The sequence below is a fragment of the Saccharomycodes ludwigii genome, chromosome III (assembly GCF_020623625.1).
Source record: "Saccharomycodes ludwigii strain NBRC 1722 chromosome III, whole genome shotgun sequence".
Classification (NCBI taxonomy): Eukaryota; Fungi; Ascomycota; class Saccharomycetes; order Saccharomycodales; family Saccharomycodaceae; genus Saccharomycodes; species Saccharomycodes ludwigii.
The window spans coordinates 434,551-447,500 of NC_060202.1; the positions used below are offsets into that span (position 1 = coordinate 434,551).

At 29.6% G+C, this 12,950-nt stretch overlaps 9 protein-coding genes and 1 non-coding gene across 10 annotated transcripts in view; 4 read left to right on the forward strand and 6 right to left on the reverse strand.

The window, feature by feature from the left end:
* Positions 1-287: 287 nt before the first annotated feature.
* On the forward strand, positions 288-1,772 carry SCDLUD_002436 (conserved putative acyl-CoA dehydrogenase; the record flags this gene model as incomplete). The annotated part of the gene is made up of 1 exon (XM_046076630.1): positions 288-1,772. The coding sequence occupies one exon, from the start codon at positions 288-290 to the stop codon at positions 1,770-1,772; it is 1,485 nt and encodes a 494-aa protein (XP_045934906.1).
* Positions 1,773-2,246: 474 nt separating this feature from the next.
* On the reverse strand, positions 2,247-2,813 carry LSM1 (Lsm1p; the record flags this gene model as incomplete). Its single annotated transcript, XM_046077178.1, has 1 exon — positions 2,247-2,813. The coding sequence occupies one exon, from the start codon at positions 2,811-2,813 to the stop codon at positions 2,247-2,249; it is 567 nt and encodes a 188-aa protein (XP_045934907.1).
* Positions 2,814-3,438: 625 nt separating this feature from the next.
* FMP46 (putative redox protein) lies at positions 3,439-3,867 on the forward strand (the record flags this gene model as incomplete). The annotated part of the gene is made up of 1 exon (XM_046081564.1): positions 3,439-3,867. The coding sequence occupies one exon, from the start codon at positions 3,439-3,441 to the stop codon at positions 3,865-3,867; it is 429 nt and encodes a 142-aa protein (XP_045934908.1).
* Positions 3,868-4,202: 335 nt separating this feature from the next.
* On the reverse strand, positions 4,203-5,462 carry MTC1 (DUF5427 domain-containing protein MTC1; the record flags this gene model as incomplete). Its single annotated transcript, XM_046077179.1, has 1 exon — positions 4,203-5,462. The coding sequence occupies one exon, from the start codon at positions 5,460-5,462 to the stop codon at positions 4,203-4,205; it is 1,260 nt and encodes a 419-aa protein (XP_045934909.1).
* A 482-nt stretch (positions 5,463-5,944) lies between these two features.
* Positions 5,945-6,448, forward strand: ALB1 (Alb1p; the record flags this gene model as incomplete). Its single annotated transcript, XM_046077180.1, has 1 exon — positions 5,945-6,448. One exon carries the CDS (start codon positions 5,945-5,947, stop codon positions 6,446-6,448), a length of 504 nt encoding a protein of 167 aa, XP_045934910.1.
* Positions 6,449-6,529: 81 nt separating this feature from the next.
* On the reverse strand, positions 6,530-7,228 carry RPE1 (ribulose-phosphate 3-epimerase RPE1; the record flags this gene model as incomplete). The annotated part of the gene is made up of 1 exon (XM_046077181.1): positions 6,530-7,228. The coding sequence occupies one exon, from the start codon at positions 7,226-7,228 to the stop codon at positions 6,530-6,532; it is 699 nt and encodes a 232-aa protein (XP_045934911.1).
* A 708-nt stretch (positions 7,229-7,936) lies between these two features.
* On the reverse strand, positions 7,937-9,082 carry CTR1 (high-affinity Cu transporter CTR1; the record flags this gene model as incomplete). The annotated part of the gene is made up of 1 exon (XM_046077182.1): positions 7,937-9,082. One exon carries the CDS (start codon positions 9,080-9,082, stop codon positions 7,937-7,939), a length of 1,146 nt encoding a protein of 381 aa, XP_045934912.1.
* A 649-nt stretch (positions 9,083-9,731) lies between these two features.
* On the reverse strand, positions 9,732-9,838 carry SCDLUD_002443. Its single transcript has 2 exons — positions 9,799-9,838; positions 9,732-9,768 (listed from the first exon to the last, which is right to left on the reverse strand). It is a non-coding gene; the product is annotated as a tRNA-Tyr (tRNA).
* Positions 9,839-10,726: 888 nt separating this feature from the next.
* Positions 10,727-11,530, reverse strand: RRP15 (rRNA-processing protein RRP15; the record flags this gene model as incomplete). Its single annotated transcript, XM_046077183.1, has 2 exons — positions 10,727-11,255; positions 11,310-11,530. The coding sequence occupies 2 exons, from the start codon at positions 11,528-11,530 to the stop codon at positions 10,727-10,729; spliced, it is 750 nt and encodes a 249-aa protein (XP_045934913.1).
* A 608-nt stretch (positions 11,531-12,138) lies between these two features.
* Positions 12,139-12,950, forward strand: part of KAR3 (Kar3p) — a gene marked incomplete at both ends in the record, with an annotated part of 2,169 nt that continues 1,357 nt past the window's right edge. The window contains one exon of the mRNA XM_046077184.1: positions 12,139-12,950. This exon is cut by the window's right edge and continues 1,357 nt beyond it. Coding sequence (XP_045934914.1) covers positions 12,139-12,950 — 812 coding nt within the window.

Below are 12,950 nucleotides of genomic sequence, written 5' to 3' on the forward strand. Positions count from 1 at the left end.
TTATATACAAGGGTGTTGCCGCCCCCCTCAATATTTAAATTAACAATAAAAATTAAGCTTAGAGGCGATGATTACTGATAACTAATAAACCACAAAAAGTTATATTAACATAACTGATCTTTATTATTATTATTATTATAATTATTATTATAATTATTATAAAAGTCAAATAAATAAATATATAAAATACCAATCAGAAAAATGTGAAAAAAGAAGAAAAAAAAAAAATAAAAAAAGAAAGAAAGAAAGAAAAAACAAAAACAAAAACAAACAAACAAACAAACAAAATGCCAGCAATTCTAGATTCAAGACCAAAAACCTATAAAAAACCAACTATAGACGATATAGATCCTGTCACAAATTATATACCCGCACTGGTCAGAGATAGAGTCTCACAAGAGTGCATTGAAATGTGTTCCAAGCTAAGAAAGTTTGTTATCTACAATTGTAAACCTAGAGAAGAACAATATTTAAATAGCGAACCTAAATCTGAAGAAAGGGAAAGGATTATTCAAGAATTATTGGAATCAAAAAAAGATTACGATTTGATTTTTTTTTTTGACAATGATAATGATGCTGATTATGGTAACAGTGCCTGTATTGATAGATTACCAAAGTTTAATTACCTAGAATATGGTATATTATATCAGTTTGTTGGAAAGAGTATTTTAGCTTCAAAAGTGATTTCTTTCTGTGGTGGGAACACTTATTCCAAAAGCATCAATAATATGAGTGCGCTGGAGCTCTTTCTGCATTATGGTGATAATAATCAAAAAACAGAATTTGCCATTCCTATGATTAATAAAAAAAGGGATGTCGAGTTTTTCATTTCTGAAAAAGATGTTGCTTCATCTGATATATTGAACATCAATACAAATTGTAACTTAGATTTTAAAACAAATAAAATGATCATTAATGGAAAAAAATGGTTTATACCAGATATTTTGAAGCTAAACGGCGGTAACCCTAATAATAACAATAATAGTGGATGTTATTACGCCGAAGCTTACTGGATTATTTTAGCTGTTACTGAACATGATGAAAATAATATTTACAAAAAACATTCATTGGTGATGGTGGACACACAGAATATTATAGATAAATTGAACGATGGCAAAGAAATTAGTATATCACGTATTACCACCGATGATAGTTGTTTATTTGGAGATAGCTGTTATTATGAAGTTGAATTCAATAACCTAGAGGTGCCGCTCTGCGTTTTAGGCGGCAGAGGCGATGGTTTTCATGTGTTGCAAGAAAAAAGCAGTTTGGTTAAAATTTACGAATGCATGAAGTTAGTCGGAATGGGAGAGGAAGCATTACAAAGAGCTAACGAAAGAGCCTCGCAGCGTAAGGTTTACGGCTCGAAACTACAAAAATCGGAACATTTTAAATTCGAATTGGCCAAACACAAGATTTCTTTACAAAATTGCAGATTGCAACTTTGCAATGCGGCCGTTAAGTTGCAGATAGAAGGATTCAAAGCTGCTAAGCAGGAAATTGCTATCTCTAAGATTGTGACTCCCCAAACCGTATGCCATGTCATTGATTGGGCAATGCAAATATTTGGATGCTCTTCTTTCACTAAAAACAATCCATTATGGGAAATGTATAATAATGCTAGGGCAGATCGTGTAAATGAAACGCCCGATGAGGCGTTATTATCTCAATTGGGGAAAAATGAAATTTTATTGATGAATAAAGTTTTAAATTTGCACATTGAAGAGAATTCCACACGTTGCACTAATGGGATTGGAAGGAAAAAACGTTAAAGATGGTTTGGGCAAGTTTGTAATAATCTCATCTCTGGTATATTAATAGAGGAAGATGTAATATTATAATTGTTAATTTACTATTTGAAAATAAAAGGATCTGAGCGTTTTTTTTTTCTTTTCTTTTCTTTTCTTTTTTATTTTTATTTTTAAGTACGATTGTTATTATTATATTATTATGTTTATCCACACATCAACTTAATTTACATAGATTATTACTGAGTTTTACTTTCAAGATTATGATTATGTCTCCCTCCTACCTTTTTAATATAGGATATAAATGTTTTTATTTTATTAATTTAGTTTTTTTTTTTTTTTTTTTTTTTTTTTTTTTTAATCGGCTATTTATTTTTTTGCAAAATATTTAAAATAGAATTAAGTAATATAAGATATTAACCACAATTTTCTTCTTTTTCAAAAGAAAAAAAAAAATAAAACAAAAAATAAAAACTTTACTACAATAAATTACTTAAATTAATATAGATCATTAGAATTAAATTCGTAGGTAAAACCTTTTTTTATAAATGCATCCCTTTTAATTTTGTTTTCTACAAGCCATTTCTTCGTTTTTTCATGTTGCAAAGCTTGTGCGTCACTAAATGGTATTTTGGTTAAAGTTTCCAATGGGAGGTCTTCTTTATCTATATCTATTTCACCCATATAAACTACATTTTCACCTCTAATCATATATATACCCAAAGTTTCCTCAGCATATTGCTTTGAATCCATTAAGTATATTCTTTGAACACAATGCTGCAATATCAAGTTTGCAAATTGATCATACGTTCTTAAAACGCCAAACAAGTGTCTACCATCACGTAACAATACAAATACTTTACGGTCAATACTTCCAACTAAAGCTGCTGTTGTGGTAAAATTATATTGATCTAAATATAAGTCAGCTTCTCCAGATGTTATCTTTGTATTGGTTGGAGAATTGGAAGAGTTAGAATTGGAACCAAAAAAGGAGTTGACAGTATTTGGTGGATTGTATTGGTTTTGATTATTATTATGGTAGTGACGTTGTTGATGATACTCCATTAAGCTAGTAGATATATATATATATATATATATGTATAACCTTATATCTAGGATTTCTTTTTCGTTTTTTTACCTTTTTCTTCCTTGGGATTTCTTCGTGTTTGCTGAAGATTTATGTTTTTTCTTGTGATTTTGCAATATCAATACTATACTTTGAAAAGAGAAAGAAAAAAAAATTTCATTGGGGGGTTTTTTTTTGATTTTCTGAATCAGAATGAAATAAAAAAAATATAAGTATATTTTTAAATTATTCCGAAAGCGGATTTAGTACGAAGTTCCGAAAGATAAAACTATGCCGAATATCACGTGCTTTTTTTTAATTTTTTTTTTCCTAAAATTTTAAACAGGCCGACAGAAAAAAACTGTGAATTTTCAACCTGACGAATAAAAACACTCAAACTTTAAACAAGCTTATACCCCCCCGCCCCTTTTTTTTCATCTTTCTTTCTTTTTCTTATAGCTATTTAACACAATGAGCAACTTTTATAGGAGTTAAAATTTATATAGAGATTATAAAAAATTTATCATATCCACCTTTTACTTATTATATCTCTTTTTATCTGGGTTAGTAGCTTAAGAAAAAAAAAAAAAAAAAAAAAAAAGTATAAACATAACAAGTATAATAATGAGTTTTTTCAGATCCCTACAAAATACTCCAAGAGTAGTCACTTTATTTTCCAACAAAGTTGCCAATTCAGTATCTTCTCCGTTACTAACACAATTGAAGTCTATTCAAGAATCTATCCCAAAAGATAGTGGCTTCAAGTTTAACATCGAGGTTCATACTTCATTCCCCACAAAAGAGCAATTAAGCTACATGGAAGATGAATGCCAACCAAAATCAATTCTTTCAAAATACATTCCATATTTGAAGAGATTGAAAAATACTCATGGGAATATCGCGAGTGATGCATTACTTTCCACTCCTGAATTAGGTAAGAGCTTTAGTAAAGACTTGAAAACGTTACCCCCAAATATTTGGAAGACAAATGGTGAATTTTGGGTTGATTGGGAAAAAAAAACTCTAGGTGACACCGTTGAAAATTTCAAATAATGTATGGTTTAGGTTGTTATTTTTATTTACCATGCCATGAATAGTGGTATATATTCCAATATATATATATATATATATATATATATTCTTTCTTTTTTTTTCAACACTTTTACCTAATATTTTTGTATTGGCATTATTTTACGTACTACGATTTTTAAAATATTATAGGCATATATAATCACACATATACAAATAGTTATAAGCACATTAACGTAATTTCCCCCCCCCCCCCCTCAATAATTGTTATTGATGAGCCCATCAGATATATAATTTCTATTTTATTGGCTACAAAGATAAATCAATACACACGTACACAATATCAAATAATTCTTTCTTCATATCTTAATTCTTTTTAAAACATAGTTTTGTGCCAATGTTCGGACAGTTAACTGGATGCCATCTTCAATCCAATCTCTAACCCATTCACCAATATCAATTTTTTCTTCATTGGAATCTTTTTTCCTGTTGTAAGATTCATCGTTAGTAATCCATTCTGCCCACTTAAGTGGAAATCCTTGGGATCTAACCAATATCGTGATATCATTAGTAATATCCTTCAAAATCATAGTTATGGAAAAATTACCAGAAGAATTGGAATCTACAACAGTCATTTCGTTATCGAAGTCCTCATCATCGGCTTTGGTTACTGGCACGGCTGTTGGTAGAATAGATATAAAAACTTCACTGACATTTTTATAGTAATCTTCATTATCTTCATCAGCGAGATCGTTTTCACCAGTAGTATTAGGAGTATTAGATTCACTATCGCCTTTTTTCTTATCTCCCACGTGCTTTTTAATGGAGGCTTCCAAATTAGCTAAACATAATTTTTCACCATCATTGACTTTACCTTGAAAAAACTGGAAATCGATTATATTGTCAGGGACAGATGGTTGTTCATTGAAACGTGGTTCATCTACAAAAATCCTTACTCCATCTTGGACTTGTGCAGAAAGAATTTGATAGAAGGATTCATCAACAACTTCAGTAAACCTCCAATTTTGAATATCATGGTTTATGTGGATTTTTAAAACCTCAGAAGTCTCACCAACAACCAACTTGGTTAAATTCTTGGCCAAACCGCTAACTGCAGAACTAACTTGTTTATTTTCTTCTAATGTTTCTTGAATTGTTTGAGTAGTAGTTTTCAATAAATTATTAAATTTTGCACTAGTACCGCTGTTGTTCCACCAAGATGCAAATGACGTTATTGGATCGTTAATAGGCGATTGCTCTTTGGTGTTGACATCTACTTGTTCTTCTTGCTTCTTAGAGTTGGAAGTTGAATCACTTTGTTTTACTTTTGGTTGTTCAGAAACCTTTTCTTTGTCGCTTATATTTTTCTCATCAAGTGTAATTTTTTTTTGATCAACTGGTGTAAACGGTTCAGTTTCTTTTTCAGAACTGACCAAAGTACTAGATTTATTACTATTATTAGTATTATTATTATTTTGGTCTAATTCATCTAAAAAATCTAGAATATCATCTTTATCATCATTGTTGTTATTATACTTTGTTGTTGTGGTCGATTTTTGTTCCGGTAAAGATTCTAAAAACTGTAAAACATCATCGGCATCAGTAGTTTTAGAACTCATTTTTAATAATCTTTTGGTTTAAGTTACTTTATTTTATCTTTTTAAGACTATAATAATGGAGTTGAATAGTTGTTGTTTTTTTTTTTTTTTTTTTTTTGTGAAAGAGAAGTTTAGTGCAAGTTGGCTGTGTTGGCATTTTAATAACAATTGAAAAACAAACGATTGAAATAAGCAAATCAAGGGGAAATATCAAAGGGAAAAGAGAAAACAAATATATATACCGAAGATGCGTTTACGGACTACCTTTTAACTCGAGCTTTCGTTTCGTTTCGTTTCTTTTTTTTTTTTCATTTTTTCATTTTTTTTTTCCCTTTTCTTTTTATTTTTTTTAATTAAAATTTAATAATTTCTTTAAATTTAAATCATCTTTGACATCTAACATATACGTGTGTTAGTTATCTTACTTTTTTTCTTTCTCAAAGCAAAGCAAAATAAAATAAAATATAACATAAAAAGGAAAAACAAAAAAAAAAAAAAAAAAAATGCCCTCCAAAAACTCAATTAATAGACCAAAAGACACCGTCAATAAAGCTAGGAAAGCCCGTTCATTAGGCCAAAAGAGACAACAACGTGAAAAAAATGGACTATTAAAACCAAGTAGGTCTAGTGAGAATTCTAAGAGTGGTCAAATTAAATCTATTCCAATTGATTTATACAAGGGCGATAACAATATTTTAGAAAGTAATGCCAGAGGTATAACCACTAAAACTCTAAGCAAAAAAAGAGCTAAAAAAATTGAAAGAAATTTAAAATATATACAACAAAATAAGTTGTTAATTGATGCTCAAGAAAAAGCTGAGGCCAATGGTATGGAACTTGAAATTAAACCATCTACATTAACTAAAAATGTCAAGACTATTAAAGAAGATAGCCAGTTAACCAAGATTAAAAATGATATGTGGAGCGTTATAGAAGACGCCAAGAGTACTGGTTTGATCCTAGAAGGCGGCAATGGTACTACTCTAGGTGGTGCATATTTCCCATAAGCTACTAAAAAGTAGCGATATATATATATATATATGTATATTATCAATCAATAGATAAGATTCTAAATAATATTAAACATTTTAACCCTTAATACCTCTAGCTTCCAAGTTTTCATCGACTTTTTCTCTTAAATAGGAAATAACTTCCGCTGGATCATCTGCTTTGAAAACGCTAGTACCAGCAACAATAACATTGGCACCAGCTTTAGCGGCAGGCTCTATAGTAGCTTTACCTAAACCACCATCGACCTGAATATTCAAGTTAGGGAACTTGTTTCTCAGTGATTCAACTTTGGGCATCATTGTAACCATAAATTTTTGACCACCAAATCCAGGTTCAACGGTCATAATTAAACACATATCTAGGTCTTCAGCTAAGTCATACAAAACCTCAACATCGGTGCCCGGCTTAATAGCACATGCAGCTTTAAGACCTACTTTTTTAATTTGTTGGATTAATTTTTTTGGGTCTTTAGTTGATTCATAATGAAATGTGAATTGATCAGCACCTGCCTTAGCAAATACTTCAACCCATTTCTCAGGTTCACTGATCATCATATGACAGTCAAAAAATGCACCGTTTGGTTCTCCACTTCTTGGAATAACTTTCCTTAAACTTTCCACAATTGGAACACCTAAAGAAATATTTGGAACAAAATGACCGTCCATTACATCAATATGTAACCAATCGGCTCCCCCGTCAATAACTTTATGACATTGGCAACCTAATTGGGAGAAATCAGATGCCAAAATACTTGGTGCAATATGTGATTTAACCATGTCTTTATTAATAATTTTTTTTTTTTTTTTTTTGTTTTTAGTTACCTGGGCCTTTATTTTTATCATAATAGTATGATAGTCTTAGTCACAGGATTAAAAAGAAAAAAAAAAAAAAAAAAAAAAAAAAGAGAAAATGAAAGAAAGGAAGAAAGAGAAGGAAATATCTAATCTTCGTATTAAACGATCATATTATTAAACAAGAAAAAATAAAACGCTTTTTTTTTTTATTTTCCTGTTGAAAATAACAACGTGTCTCAATTAATAGATGACCAACGAGTGTCTCAGGTTATCTGAAAGAAAGCTATTCTTTACTAATATATATATATATGTGTATTAAAATTTAGTAAATTATTATTTTTATTCAATTAATTATTAGAATATTATACGTTTATTATTCGACCAAAAAAAAAATAATATTCAAAGCATGTATACATGAGATTTTCATAGATTCGATACTTCAGATACAAAGTTGGAATGTTAAAAAAAATTGCTAAAGGGAATAGAAATAAAAGCTACACCAATAAAAAAGATTTTTTTTTCTTGCATACTTTTTCATAAAAAATATGAGAAGCAAATAATAACAGGATTTATCATAATCGGTATTAAATTAGAAAGAAAAGAAAAAAAAACCTGTAAATTAATCTATAAGGGAGAGAGAGGGAAAAGAAAATAAATCGACATCAATCAAATAATTACAGGAAATTCCCACTACATAACTTTATCTCTTGGATTTAAATCAACACCCATGTCGGTGACATCTCTATTAGCAGACATTTCTTGTGCATCCTGGATATTTCTTTCAGCATCAGCTGCATCAGAAACTTCATCGGTCGCATCGGCACAACAACATCCACCAGCACGTGGAATTTGTTCGGAAATCTTTTCTTCAGCAGTGGTGGAAGAGTACAATGAAGTGGCATCTACATTTTTCTTGTGGATACCACAAACACAACCGTTACCCCCAGGACATTTTTTAATTAATTTTAACCTACGATCTCTTAAAATTATAACTTTAAATCTATTAAACATAACTTCAAACAAGGCGATACCAGTGATGACAGCAAAAACATAAGTTAAAACAAAAGACATGGCAGCCAACATTAACATATAAGCAAACATGGTGGAAATAAAAACTAGAATCATTCTGATGAAATCTTGCATTAAAGAATAACCAGAATGATGAAAAAATTCAATCATGATATTTCTTCTTCTAGCATTAGCCCACATTTCTTCCTTATTTTCTTTTTCTTGTTTTTTGTTGGCCCAGATTAATTCCAAATACCACAAAACACAATTGCACAATTTATAAACAAAAGCACCAGCCAAAATTAAACAAAAAATACCAAAAGCTTGCCTTTTAGTGTGACCTTTTAAATGTTGAAACAAAACTGGATATCCATTGAAATGCGGAGTTAGGTATTCATTCATACCCATAGACATGGACATCGATGAGGAAGATGAAGAATTACTGTTACTCATATCCATACCAGCCATAGAAGTAGCAGTAGCAGTAGACGTATCAGTAGTAGCGCTCATATCCATGCCGCTCATATCCATGCCACTCATACTCATGGCCATGCCACTCATACTCATAGCCATTGATGAAATTGAAGAAGAAACAGAAGCTGTAGCGCTACTCATGCTCACAGTCATAGAAGAAGTAATACTGCTTACTTTAGTAGTCATTGAAGAAATAGCAGAGGAAACAGAACTGCTGCTACTACTACTACTACTCATAATCATCGAGGACATAACAGAAGTGGAAGCAGCTGTAGTAGACGTGGTAGCCATATCCATACCAGTCATATCCATACCAGACATACCAGACATACCGGCCATATCAGACATATCCATTTTGAAGTTTATAATTGTTTCTTTTGTTTTCTTTCTTGTTATTTTAGTCCCGAGAGGCTCTATAAAGTTAACTTGTTATAGGACAGATTGGTGGGAGGGAACCATATATATATAAACATTGTTTCACGATGGCTAATAATGATCTTAAAAAGAAAAAGGAAAAAAAAGATATAAAAGTGAAGACGTTAAATACAGAGTTATCTTGGTGATTATTCTGATATTTTTTATTATTAGTTACTAGATTGACTTTTTAATTTGCTCAGCATTTATTGAAGATATGGAATACACCTTTTTCTTTTATTATTTTAACATAATACAAAAAGATACTTTTGCGGGGGGAAAAAAGGAAGAAAAAAAATGCGCTAGATCTAAATTACTCTTTGTAGTTAATAATATATATATATTTTTTTGAGCAATTTAAAAACGTAGGAAAATACATAGATAAAAATACAGTATAGAAAAAGAAAAATTATACCAAATTTGCTCAGCTTATTTTCTCATTGCATTTAAAAGCTCACATTTTACTCCCGCGTTTAACTAAGAAAAAAAAAAAGAAAAAAAATTTATATTTCCTATAAAATCTTTAACTCAAAATCCTTTTTTCTTCCTTTTTTTTTTCTTTTTTCTTTTTCAGTTAAACTGAAAAATATCTCCCGGGGGTGAGTCGAACACCCGATCTCAAGATTACTTTGGAAGTTAAATTAATAACTAACCCCATTACAGTCTTGCGCCTTAAACCAACTTGGCTACCGAGAGCTACCTTGGAGTTTTTCCTAAGAGTAACTCATTGCTACTAGTAGTAATTATGAACCCAAATTTTCGGAAATAACTCTTTGTTTCATCTAGGTCTTTACATATAGAAAAAGATTATTTAAAACTATAAATCAATCATGAAGGATATCCTTTTCTTTTATATTTTCCCTAATTGTAATAAGCGTTCATCAGCATTTTATATTACGACAACTCTCTTAAAAAGTACATTATATCACTAATAATATGCTTTTTAGTAATTGGGCTGAAAAAGTCAGACCATGCATTATCAAAGTCATCACATCAACAACAGACAACATAATTACATAATCTTAACGTTTCTGTAAAATCTTTAATTTAGCACCTTTTAATACACTAATTCCAAAGTGGTTTTATAAATTAATTTACTAACCAGGATATGTCGTTTTATGATAAACTAAAACATCAAATAATCTAAAAAAAAAAAAAAAAACATTGGTACTGTAAAATATTATGTCACAGTAGCAATATTTTTAACCCTTTTAATTTGCCAATATGAAGGTATTTAAAAATAATGATTGTGTGAAATACAACTACCCTCGCAATTCAACATTTAGCTAGCTTAATAAGCTACATCAAGGAAAAATAGAAAAAAAAAAAAAACTGTTTAACTGTTCTACTATATGCCAAAAGTTACTCTAAGGTCTAAAAATTGCATATAATTGTTGATGGTATTTATTATTTAGTAATATACATTAGAAATAGCTGTTTACAAAGTTTTTTTCTTCTTCTTATTTTTTTTTATAAATGTAACCACATAGATATTTCTCTTTTTAAACACCAATTTTTCCTTTTTTTTTATTTTTTTTTTATTGGTATTCTATCTTGGGAGACAACAGATAAATATGTGTTTCACTACTCTTCACCCGCCGCTTTTACCAAATCAAGAAATGTTTCTTTGGATACATCGGTAATCAGTTGTTTCTTTTCCTGCTGGTTCTTAATATCAGAAAATTTATCATTTATTTCCTTGTCAGTTTTCACCTGTGTAAGCATTATAGCATTAAATAGTTTGACAACACCTCTTTGGGCTATCTTTCTTAATTTTCTTTCCTTATCCAATGTTTTACTAATCTCGCTAGCTTCTGATGGAAGAATTTCTGTTTCCCTGGTTTTGGACAATATTTTTTTTTTTTCTACCAGCATGGCCTTTTTAGCCTTGAATTCTAATTTATCCGATTCATTTTTTTGTAAAACCTTTTTATTTCTGGCCATGATTGGATCTTTACGATCATATGCTTTTAAATGTGATGATAAAATAGCACTCATTGCATTAGAAAACAATTCTGAACCATCATCGTGTTTACTTTTTTTGGTGTTTTTGGGCTTTGAAGTAGGGAAATCGACATCATCGGCCTCCTCTTCCTCTTCTTCTTCTTCTTCTTCTTCTTCTTCTTCTTCTTCTTCTTCTTCTTCTTCTTCTTCTTCTTCTTCTTCTTCTTCTTCTTCAGCTGAGGATAATGTTGTTATTTCTGATTCATTTTCTTCATTATCATCGATTTGGCTTTCAGATGAAACATTTTCATCTTTGTCATCAAAATTATTTTTTTTTACCGAACCTTTTGGGCTTATATGCTTTTCTTGTTCATTTTTTTTATCATTAATGGAAGTTAACTTTACTCTCTTATTTTTATTTTGCTTACTAGTTACACCTACCATATTAAACTAATATATTTATTATTATTATTTATCTTCTTTTTTTTTTTTTATATGCAAGCTTTACTTATCTCAGGTTGAAACAGTTAGATATAAAAGGTTGGCTAACGTATGAATTTTAAAAAATTTACCAAAGAAATCTTTTTTTTTATGCTTTAAAACAAAAACAAAACATCAAAACATCAAAAACAAAAAAAAAAAAAAAAAAAAGAAATGTTGTTTTTTTTTTGTCAAACTAAAACGTAAAAATAAATAAGAATTATCCGAACAAGCCCGTAATACCGAAGTTTTAATAGCCGCTTGTGCAAACTTAATGTTTTATAATTGTTTAGAACTTTTTAACTTTCAAAATACGAATTCAAAAATAGAGAACCAAATGGCTATTCAAAGTATATTATAAATAAAAATATAATCAACAAGTCATTCTATTTCTATATATAAACAGCAAGTACTTACAGTTTCTTTTATTTTATTTTATTTTATTTTATTTTATTTCATTCTCATCATTTCGCATTTCCCTTTCTAAAAGATATATCTAAGAAAAAAAGTTATTTATTCCTATTTTATTATAATACAAAAATTATGAAATCCTAATACAAAAGTGACTATAAATGACATCATATAATAATCTAGATATACCCACAACACCAAAGAAAAATACAGAGAATAAACGATACACTGAATCTAAGATTCCATCTCCATCTAGAATTCCATCTCCTAAATATTTCAATAGTAGAAACAATTCTCCAAATTCATCGGTCTCCTCTTCATCCACATCAGCGTCTGGAACAGCAGCAAGTGGATCAACAATGAATGACAAAGAACTTATACTTCATACTAAATCTTCAATATCAAATAAGTCTCAACAACGACATTCCTCCACGTTAAACTCTTTTTATAACGAAAATGTCAAGCATTTAAATAAACTAAATGACGAAATGGTAAGCAAGAAAATAAAATTACAAGAACTAAAACAACAAAGAGATGAATTAAATGCTAAATGCGAGGATGATTTGAATTTGACGGTTGAGAGTTTGAAGAAAATTTTGATAAATAAAAAACAGCAATATAAAAGCTTGAAATTTGAAATAGATCAGATCAGTGAAAACTGGGAATCTAAATTAAATTGCATTCAAACAAGCTATACTTTGAAAATAGAAAAATTAAAAGCTGATCAATGGACACAAAAAACCAAATTTTTGAAAGAATACGAATCAAAGGAACAAGAAGCAAGGGAAAAATATCAAAATGATAAAAAATTATTGCAGAATAAAGTGGATATGTTAAAAAAAGAAATCAAGAAGGTTGAGCTTGAGCTTAAAGAAAATGAAGATTATAAATCTAAAGAGAATGACTTAAAGTTAGAATTCAATCATGAAAAAGAACATTTTTTAAAAGCCATGAAATTGAAACAGGAAGGTAT